The sequence below is a fragment of the Filicampus tigris genome, chromosome 14 (genome assembly GCF_054856515.1).
Source record: "Filicampus tigris isolate MCC_2025a chromosome 14, RoL_Ftig_1.0, whole genome shotgun sequence".
In the NCBI taxonomy this organism is placed as follows: Eukaryota; Metazoa; Chordata; class Actinopteri; order Syngnathiformes; family Syngnathidae; genus Filicampus; species Filicampus tigris.
In genome coordinates, this window is record NC_141230.1 from 13,527,968 (window position 1) to 13,542,697 (window position 14,730).

Sequence of the window (14,730 nt, forward strand, 5' to 3'; positions counted from 1 at the left end):
TCCCTGTTCTCATCATTGAAGGTGAAATACGCCAGGCAGGAAACCGGTTGGAGACCTTGGCTATGATTCTGAATCATTTCCAAGAGAAAGACTTTCTCAGGGTGCCATTGTGCAAGTGTTGATGTGCAACGATATCACCTGCACTTGACTTGAACTGGACTGCTGGCTTCTGTAAATCAAATTAACGCCGGTTTGATGGAGTTAATGGGATTAGAGTCAGGGACACAATGCTGGAGACATCAGTCCGGTCTGGAAGTGGGCCACGGGTCTGGTTCTTTCAACATCTCGCAGGGTCTCCGTAGCCAGCTGGCAGGTGCTGCTGTGCTTCCATTAATCGCAGCAATCGCTCCCTTATTCGCTGGATTTTATTAGTGTTTTTTATATGCGTGGAAGTTATGTGAGCGCTATGAGGCCTTTTTATTTAATTAGTCCGATTTATAGTGAATGATAGGGTGAATAAGTCACCTTTTTCGTCCAAGTCAGCACTTCTTTTTCCAATGTTATGCCATCAATACTGTTGACAACTCTTGCAACAGGCCAAACGGCATACATAGATCAACAATACAGTGTAAAACAGAGGCGTTAACCTGTGTTTCCATCATGGGCCACACCCAAGTTAAGTTTTTTTTCTCTCTAACATATCGACGGATAGGAAAAACAGTGGCAAGCAGACATTTCCAAGCTTTGGCGGGCCACATAAAATGGTGTGGCAGACCAGATCTGGCCCGCAGGCCTTGGGTTTGTTACCAGTGGTGTAAAAGGTTATTGGGGTGACTCAAAAGACAGACTGCAGGTGCATCTTAATAAAAGAGAATCTTGGAAAACTCCATTTCGATTCAAAAAGTGAAACTCATATCAACACACACAGAAAAATATTTAATGATTTTATTTTTTATATATATAATGTTGATGATCAGATTCTTAGAGCCAACATGGGAAACAATCATTATTTTTACTATGGAAATTGGGTAGTGATTGTTTAATGAATCCGCATAATACATTAGTTCCACTTTTTTAATCGAACTACTGAAATAAATGTAACTTTTCCACGATTTCTTTGTCATTTTTTTCGATGCACCTGTAATTGCGAAACCCTCTGAAAAACAGAACAGGAATTGACAAGCATATTCCGAATCAAGACATACAAGACTTTTGAATAGCTCATAAATTGTAAAATATTGATATTTTTATTTTTCAAAAATGCAGCAGAAATGTTGAATGCTTTGACACACAATCTAGCCATCCACCTAGTCAATATGAAAAAGAATATTACTCAATCACCCGTTTCACTGTTGTTTCAGTGGGATTTTTGTTTTGTTTTGGGGTTTTTTTGTTTGTTTTTTGCAAAAGCTCTTAATTTTCCATCCAAAATTTGACAGTGTTTTTTTTTTTTCAGGTGTTTGGCTAACTAAAATCTCATGGATTTAGGATTAAATAGTGTGGCAAAGTGACATGGTCGGGAGAATGGACGTTTGAGTAAGCGTACGGAAACATAACACGGAAGTTGAGGCCGTTGCGAAAGGGTTACGGAAGTCAAAATGCAGGTTGGCAAACTTTTCGATTTGCAACAGCAACATGACTGGCACTTTGTCAATTTTAGTGGCAGCTATGAGAACAGCATCGCTTCTGCGACGTGACTAGTTAATATGAACGGACTTGTATTTATTTATTTGAAACGTAACGCGGTGACACAAACTGACAAAAGAGCCCTTAAGCATTCTGTGTGAAGCCAGCTGGATAACCTCCAAAATTTCTCCAAATTAGAGCACGTCATGATTTACACAAGAAGCTGAAGCCTGAATGAAAGAATGGCAACACGATTCAAAAATGGCCCCTGCAAGCGGGTTTTAAATGTTACAAAAGCAATATGCGACAAGAGATTAGTATACCAAGTCTCCAACAACAAACGGTTGAATGATTCTTGGATTCTTTCCTTTTTTTTTGCAGACTACAAGTGAAAATAATTGAAGCCTTTATCGAGCACTTGTTGAAAGATTTAGAAGTTCAAAATTCAAATCCCCGGAAATTATTGCAGGACATTAGAAAACTTTTTTTTTTCATTACCATCATATTAAAAATACTTATGTACTATTATTATATATATTTTTGACATTAAATTTAATCATACTTCAGCATCATTATCAACTGTTTTTCTGATTGGCCAGCAGGCGTACGGTTATGGTTCCTTGGCCTATATGCACTCAAAAACGTTTTTGTTGAATTTACTCAATTCCATTTCGTCAAGTGGTTGCACAAAATAAAACCATCTGGATCCAGATACGTTAAGTAGACTAGACAACTACTTCAAAATGTATTTGGATCCAGATGATTTTAATTTGTGCAACCACTTGATGAAATAAAAGTATATTCAACACCTTTTTTTTTTCCAGTGTAGGGCCACATAATTATCAATAATAATAATAATGGAACAAAAAAAAAAACAGAAAGTAACTTGTTCATCAAATGGATGGATGGCTTGAATTATTTTGCTTTGAATTTTTCTTATCAGAATGCAATTATATCATATTAAGTCCAATGCAAAAGTTTTATGCTAATGTTGGTTAAACACAAGTTCATCTAACAAACTACAAATGTGTAGAAGTGGTTGCTAAGAAAATCTTAATTTAAGAAAAACACACTTGCCTTATGTTTTCGATGTTGTGATCAATGGAGGTAGAATCTTAATTTGCTCGTCTTTTTTCCCCCACAACACCGCTGAACCAAAACGACCAGCCCTCGAAATAACTCAACTGTACTGGAACTTTTTGGGAATTTAGGGCCAGACGAGGAGGAAGGAGGGCAAGCGTTGTTAATGGCGGTTGATCTGGTGCTCGGTCATCTTAGCAATGTTGCATTATCTACACAATACTATCTCGTCACCATGAGCCAGGACAGTGTCCCATGATTTCGACGAGGAAACAAGAATACGGAGACGATTACAATGAGACTCGCTGAAATGATGGCAAATAAAGCCTTTTAAATACTAAAGTAGGTGAGCGAGCGAAACATACAACCGGCCTTTGCTTCGGGACATCTATACAATAATAGAGTAATATTGGAAATGAAAGCAATAATGCGGTTAAATAAGTCAATGCAAGATCAAGTAAATGCTATAAATCATAATATATCATCTCTCCATTCTATTTACAGAAGTTGAACACATAGCTGGTTAAATTGATGCTCGAGTGGAACATCCGGAAGGGGCTGGTACGACATATCCCTCTCGGCCAAGTCGGAATCTCTTACTTTCCTTTCAGCTAAGGTTGTTTTCTTTTAAATACATATTCCCTCCTGCTCTCCTGCCGTATGACGTTCTCCTCAGCTTAACTTGTTGCGGGGCAGATCTCTTTTTGTTGAAAAACAGAAAAAGAATGCTACATTCACATTTCGCAGGTTGTTCAGGTGGACGGCCAAAAGTCTCTTTCAATCCCTCCCCCGTTTGGTCTGTGTGGTCGGTTCCGTATCGTCGCAACTTAAGCCCGACACTCCCAGTCAGAGGGATACAAGTTGGTCCACAGCTAACCTGTCGCTCAAGCGCTGCCAAGAACAAGGAGGTGGCGTCATATCCAAAGCCGCGCAAGCTACAAGTCGATCGTCGTTGCTCGAGCTAAGCTAACGCGAGATACAAGTTAATCCACGACTGACCGCTCTTGGCCGTCATATCCAAAGATGCGCCAGCGACAAAGTTGTCCCACCGCCGACCGCTGCAGATTGCTCGAGTGCCGCCGACAACGAACGTGTCATATCCAAAGCTGCCGTCCATCGAAGTGCATCTCCACTTCATCGTCTGCTCTCACACAGCTGTTGTCTCCTCCTACTGCTATGTCTCTCCAACTGGAACAATCCTGCAGGGTCATTAGTAGAGGTATTTGTGTCCTATTGTTCCGTACGTGTGTGTGTGTGTGTGTGTGTGCGTGTGTGTGCGTGTATGTGCGTGTGCAAGCATGTGTGTTGTAATTATGTCCCGCTGGGGGCAAGATTCTTGCTGCGGTTATACACGCGTGGTGGAGTGTGTGTGCGTGGAGATGTGCGTGTGTGGCAAGTGCGTATTACTATAAGGGCTGTGGTGCGTGTAGCCCTGGTGAGGGTGGCCCATCCTCATCCCCACCACCGACCCGGGCGTCATGGGGGTCATGGGCGTGGCGGGGGTGACGGGGTGCGAGCCCGGCGTCACGGGTAGCGAGCCCGGGGTGAGCGAGGTCATGAGGGGGACGTCGTCGGGCGAGCGGCGCAGGGTGAGGGTGTAGTCGGGCGGGCACGTGAGGCGCACTGTGTCCAGGGTGCTGTAGATGTCCTGCGTGTCCAAGCCGTCCAGAGCGTCCAGCGTGTCCAGGGTGTGATGGTGGTGCGTGTTGTTCCTCTCGTCGGCCGAGGCCGCGTCCGACTCCAGCTGCTTCACCTGCAACCATCGGACCGGCGAGCATTAATTCCGAAACAGGTGAAGCAGAGATTTTCAAAACGGACAGCTACGAACGGCAAATCATATGTCCCCGTTCAAATGAATGTAATTGCCATCAATCCAGTCCGACCCCCAAAAAATGTTGTTTGGGGAAGTCAACCCCAAAAAAATCTCTTTGCAATAATGTGTTCTATGCGCCTCCAATAGTCTTAACACGCCATTCTGATTAATATTGCATTTGTGGACTTTGAGTTAAGCAGCAAAATCCAGCCGTTTTTGGCCATCTCAGGGGGCCATTTTGTCGCTTTGGTCGACTGAAAATGACATCACAGTTGCTCGGGGTTCCGGCAACGACCAATCACGTCTCACCTGTTTTCTGAAGATGAGCCATGATTGGTCGATACCTGAGCAACTGTGACGTCATTTTCAGTGGACAGAAAGTGTCACAATGACCGCCCCCTGAGATGAACTCATGTTCCGCAAACACAATATCAATCAGAATGCTGTTTTTAAACTAGTGTGGCTGCGTAGAACATATTGTAAAGACATTTTTGGGGTTGACTTCCCCCTTTTAAAACCTTTTTTTTGTTACACAGCACCATTTAAATGACCGTTGGTGTGTTTGCCTTGGTCACCTGCTGGCAGTGTACGACAGCCAGATATGCTGTTCATTGGATATGCTCAATCTCTCGGCTCATCAGTACGGCACTAATATTAGTCATTCTACACAGAGGATAAATAGCAGATGGCTGCGAGTAATGATATATTGTCTAGATGCGTTGTCAACTTGTCACATACACGCACGTCTCCAACTGCCCACTTTGCGGCAGCCAACTGTACATCAACCGCAAGTGGAGCTCTTTTCGCGGTTCCTTATAAACACTGCTCGTGCCGATGTCTTGCATCGACTCCAGCGAGTGAGCTCATTATGCTTCTGACATGTACACCGCGCGCCTCACCTGCACTGAATTTAAAGGGAACGAGGGGAGCTGCTTCAATTGGCCGGGAATCAAATCGTCCGTGTTCACTCAAACAACCGCCTTTTTTTCTAACTGCGACTGTCAAAAGTGTAGGAAAATACCAAAATAAAGGAAAATCCCACCAATGTGCGCAGTTAAACTGCACTTTGCGCTAGACTTGCGCTGGGCACGAAAATAGGGCCTTAACAGTCAAAGCCAAACAAGAACCCTTAAACCCTCGCCCAAACCGCCAGCTCCTCACAGCAAACACTATATCTTCGAATCATATCTTTGTACTCATATTTACAAAGGTGGACTTGGTCACGTGATGGCAGCACAGCACCTCCCTTTGCCCATTTGTTTTTCTACATTTGGTTGAATCCCAAAACTTAAAAACCGACATGTCATCACAAGCATCTTTTGAGCCACACCTTGCAATGGTGGGGGAGCAGTAACGACAACAGGCGGAGAGTGAGCGCAGAGAGCCCGCCCACCACCAATTTTGTCATATGCTAATGGTGACGGGTTCAGCTTAACCGACATTTTAGCCAGTCATCCAGCCATCCATTTTGTATAGCGCTTGTCCTCACTGAGGTGGCGGGGGAGTGGCTGCCAGCCGATCACAGGGCACAAGTAAACAAACCGACATTCACACTCGCATTTACACTATTTAGAGCCTTCAATAAACCTTAAAGCAAGCATGGAAGAAAATGCAAATATAGATCTATAGAGCTAGAGTTCGTTTACGGACATTTTCCTCCTGCAGTCACAATTATGAATACTGCAAACATCACATTGGTAATGTGCTCATGGGGAAAAAAAGAGACTGTGTTAGATTTTAATTTGGCACACTAGATGTACCCGTGGAGAAAATAATAGATGCGGGATATTCCAAATAAAGAGGACACAAACGCAGTTGAGGGGCAATCGGAAGAGCATGTCGGTTCTAAAGGAAAATCTGGCATTCAGCACTCACTAATACCACGCGTGAGCCAACAAACAGAGCAAACAACAGGCCAAATAGTCCACAGAAGACTTGAAATGGGAACCAAGTGAGGCACCTGAACACAAATCACATGTGCGCATGTGCCCAGACAAAGGCACACACACACACATATTCTCGCTCCAATGGCAAGTTACATTTTGCAGATGTGCTCCAATGGCAGCTGGTCCACTGACGAGAGGACCATAAAGATACTCACGCATAACCCCCCCTTTCCCCCCACATGGCTTTGTGTTAATTCCAGAGATGGGAAAAGAATACATTCTGTACTTGAGTAAAAGTACAATTACTTGTTTAAAAAATGACTTTGGTAAAAGTAAAAGTACTCTTTCAAATAATTACTCAGTAAAAAAGTACAGGCTCTGAAACGTACTTTGTGAGTAAAAGTAAAAAGTATTTTTACCGGATGTTTCCTCCTCATGTCGTATAGTTTGAAGGCTATTAATTTTGAAAGGTTGCCACTTAACACACCCTTTAAACTGACTGGATTGTTTTTTTTGGTTCTCAAACTTCTAAATTCCCAAGGTCTTCCTGAGAGCAAACAAATGGAACCAAATGGTCTACCATGCTAATACAGCATGTTATGCTAAACTAGCATCATCAACCGGGGCCAAGCTAACGAAAGGGTAATCAGTTAGCTTTACCTCGATATGTTTTCTCAGATCGGATGGGGAATTCTTGTATGCGACGAGCTCGTGGACTTTAGGTTTACACAGGACACAATGATTCGCCAAGAATCCTTCGGCAACATACTCCATGTCGTTGATCATTTTACTTCTTCTCACCTTCCAATTAAATGATCTTCTGTAGCAGGTAACATAGCGTCTTCTCCGGTGATGCCATAGCTTAAAAAGGAAATCAACCCAAACATATTTTTCTCAAGATTATGTTCCCAGCAGGCCCACTAGTTGAAACATGGCATTCTAATTAATATTGTGTGTGTGGAAAAGCAGTTAAGCAGCAAAATGCACCCATTTTTAGCTATCACAGGGGGCGGCCACTTTGTCATTTCTGTCGATTCAAAATGACATCACAACTGCTCACAACGACCAATCGCGGCTCAGATTCAGAAAACAGGTCAGCCGCGATTGGTCATCGTGAGCAGTTGTGATGTCCTTTTCAGTCGACACAAGTGACAAAATGGCCTCCTGAGATGGCTAGAAATGGCTGGATTAACTCTTATTCCACAAACACAATATTTATCAGAATGCTTTGTTTCAACTAGTGGGCTTGCACAGAAAATATTCTTGAAAAAAATATGTTTGGGTTGAGTTCCGCTTTAAGGTAGAGCCAATCACAAACTGCCATGTCCTGTACCGGGTGTAACCCTTCATATGATGGGCGGAGCCATGAACGTTTGTCAGATTTTTTTTGGAATCATCATGCATCATGTAAAACAAAAGTAACGACCCTGTTTTGAAAGCGTATTGAGTAAAATGTACAGATGCCGGTTAAAAGTAACAGATAAAAGTAAAAAGTATTCTGAAAAAGAAATACTCTGTGAATTACAAAGGAGTGGAAAAAAAACTACTCAAGTACATTAACAAATGATTTGTACTTCGTTACTACCCATGTCTGGTTAATTCTAATGAAATTGTTTGATTAGTTACATTCCTAAAAATAACATGAGTATGTGGCCACTGGCTTTAGACGCCTCAACATCCCCCGAGGGACTCACTGCAGTCTTATGATTGATTGAGAGAGATTTTTGTCGCTTCCATGCCAAAAACGAGTTGAAGAAGAGAAACAAATGAAAGCAAATGTGACTTTTCTCCAACACAGCTCGTCTGCTTGTAATAAACAGCCACAAGCCAAGAAGAATGATGACGGAAACGCAAGCCGAGATCAAGGTGAAGTCGTTGCATTGATCACAGACATGAACTTGTCACGTGGTTTAAAAAAAAAAAAACGCTGACTCACCTGTAATGACATGAGTCCTTCACCCTGAAGGTGAGCGGCAACATCCGCGGCCGTGATATCCCGCCGCGGGGGAGGGAGCGGACGTGGCCGGCGATGCTCCAGCCGCCTCTTGTCTTTCTTGTAGAGTAGAGCGGCGAAGGCCAAAATGTTGAGAAACAACAGCGACGCTCCCACCGCGATGGTCACGGAGAGTTCCGTCGAATAGTCCTCGCTGGCCACGTGGACTCCGTTTTCACCTCCGCCCTGTCCTAAGGCAGACTCAGGAGGCTGTTGCGTACCTCCTTGAGACCCCGGATGGCGGGTGCTACTCGGAGGCCATCCCTTGGAGAGCCGCTTGGTGTATGAATAAGGAGTGTCATCCTGCGGGGAGGGGCTGTGCGTAAAAGAGGACACCGACTGCAGGAGCTCGTTGACGTGGTGCAGGTGTGGAACCAGTTGGAGCCAGAAGGAGATCTTGGTGGCTCGATAGTGGTCTCTGACGCGGGGCTTCAGACCAATGTGCAGGTAGAGCTGCTCTTTAGGGGTGTACTTTGACCAAGCGACCTCCTCAAACCGGTTCGGTTTGGTGTGGATGAACTTGGTGTCTTGGGGAACAGGCTGGTTGGGGTCCCTGCAAAGGGAGACGTGCAAATTTGAGCAAAGATAAGCTCGATATTTTAGGACTCTGCAGTATGTTGGTCCAAAGTCAAAGGGTGGGATTTGGCTCAAAGAGTTCAAATACAGTGTTACCTGTACATGTAACAAGCATAAACCTTGTTTTATTTGTCTTTTGGGGGGGAAAGGGAGATTTCAGACTGAAGCAATGAAAGAGGCAGCACTTTCTTTCCCTTACTGGGGCAAGCCCAACATATTGAAAAGAGGCCTGTCACAGTGTTGCAAAAAGAAGGTTATTAGCCAGTCGTCTGTTCCAAGTAATGCCTTAAGCAGTCAGCCTAAGACTCTTGAAAGACGCTACTGATGACTCACTCAAAGTGGAGCAGACAGGCTCTTTTGACAAGAATAGTTGCTACTGATTCATGTAATAACAACGCAAATTATTACAATGACAAACCTCTGCACCGCATCTTTTTTTTGTCTTTAAAAAGCCTCCGAAAATGTCATTCCGGTCCTGTCCTAAAATAGGATTTTTTTTTCAGAAACGACAGACAACATTGTCAAACAGCTCTAGAGTGCTTTTACATGCAGGCGTGCACACAATTGGGTATACTTCCAAGGTAGGAGACTTTGACTTAAAAAAAAAAAAAAAAAAAAAGAGGAAAAAGCCATTTCTGTAAAAGGTCTTATGCCGACATTGACAAAGAGGTGAAAGGACCTGGTCTTTGGAAGACAATGGGGAAGAATCCAGGTTTCAGTCAGACACAACATACAAGGGAACGCTGTAAATCTTGAGGTACAGAAAATGACATCCAAGGAAGACTTCAAGGGAAAGAAAATGACATCGCAACTGCTCCGGGCTCAGGTAACGACCAATCACGGCTCAGCTTCAGAAAACAGGTCAGCCGTGATTGGTCGTCACCTGAGCCCGGAGCAGTTACGATGTCGTTTTTTAAGTCGACAGAAGTGACAAAATGGCCGCTCCCTGACATGGCTAAAAACGTGTAGATCAACTCTTATTCCACAAACGCAATATTAATCAGAATGCCTTGTTTCAACTAGTGGGCTTGCATAGAACATATTCTTGAAAAAAATCATGTTTGGGTTGACTAGCGCTTTAAGAAGTCCCAGTACACATTTGCCGTTCTTTTAACTCATTTAGAAGTCTAACTCAAGATTCAAACGCTGAACTATAAGACAGATTGCTAAGCACCATCCCACCATGCCGCCTATCACAAATTCACCGTTGGGCTTACTTGGTCCAACTGACAGACAAACTTCAACATCCAAATGAAGAGACAATGTCCAAGGGAATGAGTCAACTCAAAATGAAGTGTTGCATAACTTCATGTTGACATGAAGAAATCAATGAGTAGAAGTCTCTGTCAAGGCTGCACGGCAAATATCCATTTCACATTCCAATCGAACAACACGGTTGCGATCACGTGACTCAAGTATTATCCATTCGAGTGTTTTCACATTAGGAAATGTCAGGAGAGCCGCCTAGGACTTTTTCTGCCCGAGCTTGCGCACACCCTCTCGGGACTTTCTCTCATCATGTACAATCAATAGAGCGGCTACACATCTTTTCAATCAATAATCGAGTAACACAAGAAAAGGCAATGATCGTACTCGTCTTAAGGAAAACACAAACAGGTTTCCCGCAGAGAAAGCATCTGTGATTCTTCTAGTCTGCCAATTGATTTTGTTATTGTTTAGCTTGAGTCTTACTAGCATTTCAAACACAACCTTTTTCAAGGCCCCGAACGTTGCAAAGCATCCAGGCGGCAGCAGCATGGAGTTAAAAATACGAGCAAATTGTAGGATCCTCGTTGCATCTGCCAATTTTTCCACAGCCATGAGTCACTATTTCCAAGCTGGAAGTATATTTTTTGCAACCCGGGCATATGCCTGTACTGTGAACTTTGTATTTGTCCGCCATGTCAACGGTGTTCTAATTCTGTATTTCCTGACTTACAACATGCCGCTGTGAGTTAGATGAAGGCGCCCTCTGCAACGCTCTGTGTGAAGTACGCAATGTCTCGGTGGAGCGAGCCTCCAATGGATTAATTACTGGGAACGACGAGTCAGTTGGAGCGCCGAAAGAGAGTCCGTCCTCAACAAATGCTTTTATCTGGTACGCGGTGTCAGAGCAAAGAGATAAAAGGTCCTCTTATCGGGCCCTATTGTCACATTTTGAACGTTTTCACGTGGAGTCTTTCCGCATTTTCCTCGGCCACTAATATACTTTCACTTTGAGTTGATTAAATTGGATCTACAGAAGCATTTTTCAGCAAGTGGCAGTTCATTTTCATGTGATATTATGAGGGAGGCAGGAATAACGGCGTCTCCTCTTCTTTTATTACATCTCTTTGGCTTTCATCAGTGAAAAGGGGTTTGAAAAGGCGTCTCGGATTCCCCCAGTCGCGGTCCGAAGAAAAGCTTCAAGATGCTGTCGTGACAGCGGACTTAAATCACCACGCATTTTTCAAGAGTCGTTTGTATCCTTTCCGGATGACATCAAGTTTGAGTTTGCGAGGCCTGACGAGAGAAAGAAGATGACGATAACGTATTTTGATTGTGTGCTCATTACGGAGGCACAGCTTGGAGTTCAACCTCGACTTCCTGGGAAAATATGGCTGGAAAAGTAAAATAAACTTCAAACTGCAATTCAACCAGCCATCAATCTTTTAAACAACAAAAACTGGTCTTGAAAAAAATGTATGAAATGAAATGAAAAATATACGACTAAATCCAAGAAAAGCGATATATATACATAATATAAAAGGAAATTTTGACTTGGCAGGATTTCTTGAAGAGGAAAGTCGACCCAAACATATTTTTTTTCAAGAATATATTCTATGCAAGCCCACTAGTTGAAACAAGGCATTCTGAAAAATATTGTGTTTGTGTAACAAGAGTTAATCCACCTGTTTTTAACCATCTCTGGGGGCGGCCATTTTGTCACTTCTGTCGACTGAAAATGACATCGCAACTGCTCAGGGCTCAGATAACGACAAATTATGGCTCAGCTTCAGAATCCAGGTGAAAATGACATCACAGTTGCTCCGGGCTCAGGCAACAACCAATCACAGCTCACCTGTTTTCTGAAGCTGAGGCCATGATTGGTCGTTATCTGAGCCCTGAGCATCTGTGATGTCATTTTGAGTCGACAAAATGGCCGCCCCCGAGATGGCTAAAAACCGGTGGATTTTGCTGCTTAACTCATATTCCACAAACGCAATATTAATCAGAACGCTGTGTTTCAACTTGTGGGCCTGCATAGAACATATCGTTGAAAAAAAACAAAAACAACTAAACGCACAGTAGCTCGTCCCAAAACCTCAATGGCTGTCTAAAAACGTCTTTTCACTACCTACTACACCTCTGGAATTACTTAACATTCCTTTGCACTTGTATGGCAACTAAGAAAGTTCAAATCTTCCATAAAACCTGCATCGCCGGCACAGTTCAAAGTTTTCTGATGCGACCATTTGCTTTACATCATTACTTATGGCAAAACGTGTTTGGAAATGACATCAACCAGCGCTTGAGAACTGATTGTTTTCAGGAGTTTGGAGTTTCCACTGAAGTGATTGTTTGTGAGAACAGGCTGTTTATTGAACAGAGGCGGCCAGTGTGGGCCGGTGTGGCGTATTGCATCTAAATCATCCCAGACGTGCGTCCCGGTGTGTTTATGAGTGACCTTGTCCCGACTGGAGAGTGTGTCATTTCGTTTGGAGTGGTTGGCTTTGTCTGTCAAGCGTGCAGACGCGCTTTGGGAGGGCGACAGAATAAGGCAAAGCCGACAACAACACATTGTTACATAATGCACTATGACAACAGTCGGTCAGGCAACAGTGTTGTACAGTAAATGTATCATATGTACACATTGTCGGCTTGTTTGGGCCTGCCTGTGCCTTGTAACAAGCACTTGCTACTGACGTGCCTGCAAATGCAACAAAGAAAATGTGATTTCATGTGAGGAGGTGTTTGGTTTTATGAGCAAAGGCAGCAGGGATCTTGGCTCTTATATCTCTCATGGAAGAAATTTGCTTTTGTGCTGCCCACACAGGCAGCATGTTCACGATGTGAAATTTTTTTTTTCTCTTTGCATTTCAATGAATATGCATTTTTTTTTCCTATCTTTATTCATAGGGCATATTTTCAATTCTACGGAGGGAATTTTAAAGGGGAAGTCAACCCAAATATATATTTTTTCAAGAATATGTTCTATGCAGGTTGAAACAAGGCATTCTGATAAATATTGCGTTTGTGGAATAAGAGTTAATCCACCCCTTTTTAGCCATCTCTGGGGGCGGCCATTTTGCCACTTCTGTCGACTGAGAATGACATCACAACTACCAAGGGCTCGGGTACCGACCAATCACGGCTCATCTGTAGAAAACAGGTGAGCTGTGATTGGTCGCTACCTGAGCCCTGAGACACTGTGATGTCATTTTCAGTCGACAGAAATGACAAAATGGCCGCCCCAAGAGATGGCTGAAAACAAGTGCATTAACTCTTATTCCAGAAGCGCAATATTTATCAGAATGCCTTGTTTCAATGAGTGGGCCTGCGTAGAACATATTCTTGAAAAAATATATATTTGGGTTGACTTGCGCTTTAAAATTCCCTCCGTAGAATTGAAAATATGCCCTACCAATAAAGATAGGAAAAAAATGCACATTCATTGAAATGCAAAGAGAAAGGGGTTGATTTCCGCTTTAGGATATGACATCCCGTATAATCTGAATGTCATATCGGAACACTGAAATTAGCATTCATTTTCACTGAGTTTGTTACTTGTTCTAAATTGTCTGTAGTTTCGACTGGGAGTAATGGTTTGCCTTTTCCGAATGTGCCCTGCAACTGGCTGGCGACTAGTCCAGAGCGTACCCCAAAGTCAGCAGGGCCTGGGATATGCTCTAGCTCACCCGCAACCCTAAAGAGGACAAGTGCTATTTAAACGGATGGATGGTTAATAATAAGAGAACACATTCACAGAATACTGCAACCTGAGACTCACAAGGTAGTCAATATTACACATGGTTACCACTATTGACTCAACCGGTCATGTTAATGTGCTCAATTACCCAACACGGAATGTAGGAAGAAGCCAGAGTGCCCGGGGAAAACCCACTCAACCACGGGGAGATTTGAATTTTGTATCTCACAACTGTCAGGCAGATATGCAAACCACAAAAATTCTGTGCTGCCTTACTGAATATCAGGTCAAAATACAAGTGCACTGCACTTTGCTTCTCGTGGATAGAAGGCAATGTTAGACAATTGAGTGTACATTTTTAGTCTAATAGCATAGCCAATCTTTGCTCAAATGATGAAGCTTAACTTTAATGTTAGTTTGATGTTCTTCTTTTCATTTTTTTTCAGGGTGAAGATTGAAGAATGACATTTATGAGCAATAAAAAGGCTGCGCGTTAGAATGTGGTTGAACAAGGTCAAACAAGCCTGTGCAGCATGCATTTGGAAAGAAATTCAGTAAAAATACACCAACGAGAAAGCACATTTGGACATGGTACAAAAGATTCAAAGAGGAAAGCAAAAAGGGAAACATTTCGTGTCACGAGGAGTGCTCATATTGCTTCTGTGAAGCTTTATGAAATCGCTGAAAATATCTGTTTGAATATATTGTCATTTAGATAAATACATATTTTATTTTTCAACATGAGACTTACTTCATTTTGTTTCGCCGACACAGTTACATAGATATTTATATTCCAAATGAAGTCTTTTTTTTTTTTTTTGCAACACCCAATATCATGTAATAATCAGTGCTCCATACACTAATAATTTTACAGCTGCTATGCTGAGATGGGGAAACAGTCTCCTGT

The 14,730-nt window shown here is 42.8% G+C and overlaps 1 protein-coding gene across 4 annotated transcripts in view; it reads right to left on the bottom strand.

The window, feature by feature from the left end:
* Positions 1–904: 904 nt before the first annotated feature.
* Positions 905–14,730, bottom strand: part of LOC147136437 (neuroligin-4, X-linked-like) — a 37,628-nt gene continuing 23,802 nt past the window's right edge. For 2 of the 4 annotated variants that reach the window (XM_086050911.1, XM_086050912.1), the window contains 3 exons: positions 8,282–8,891; positions 4,054–4,399; positions 905–3,845 (listed from right to left, as the gene is read on the bottom strand). In XM_086050911.1, the coding sequence (XP_085907037.1) occupies positions 3,781–3,845; positions 4,054–4,399; positions 8,282–8,891 (1,021 nt within the window). In that variant the 3' untranslated portion in view covers positions 905–3,780. Of the gene's footprint in view, positions 4,400–8,281; positions 8,892–14,730 lie in introns of all 4 variants that reach the window. The other 2 variants (XR_015089480.1, XM_086050913.1) reach the window with 2 other exon arrangements.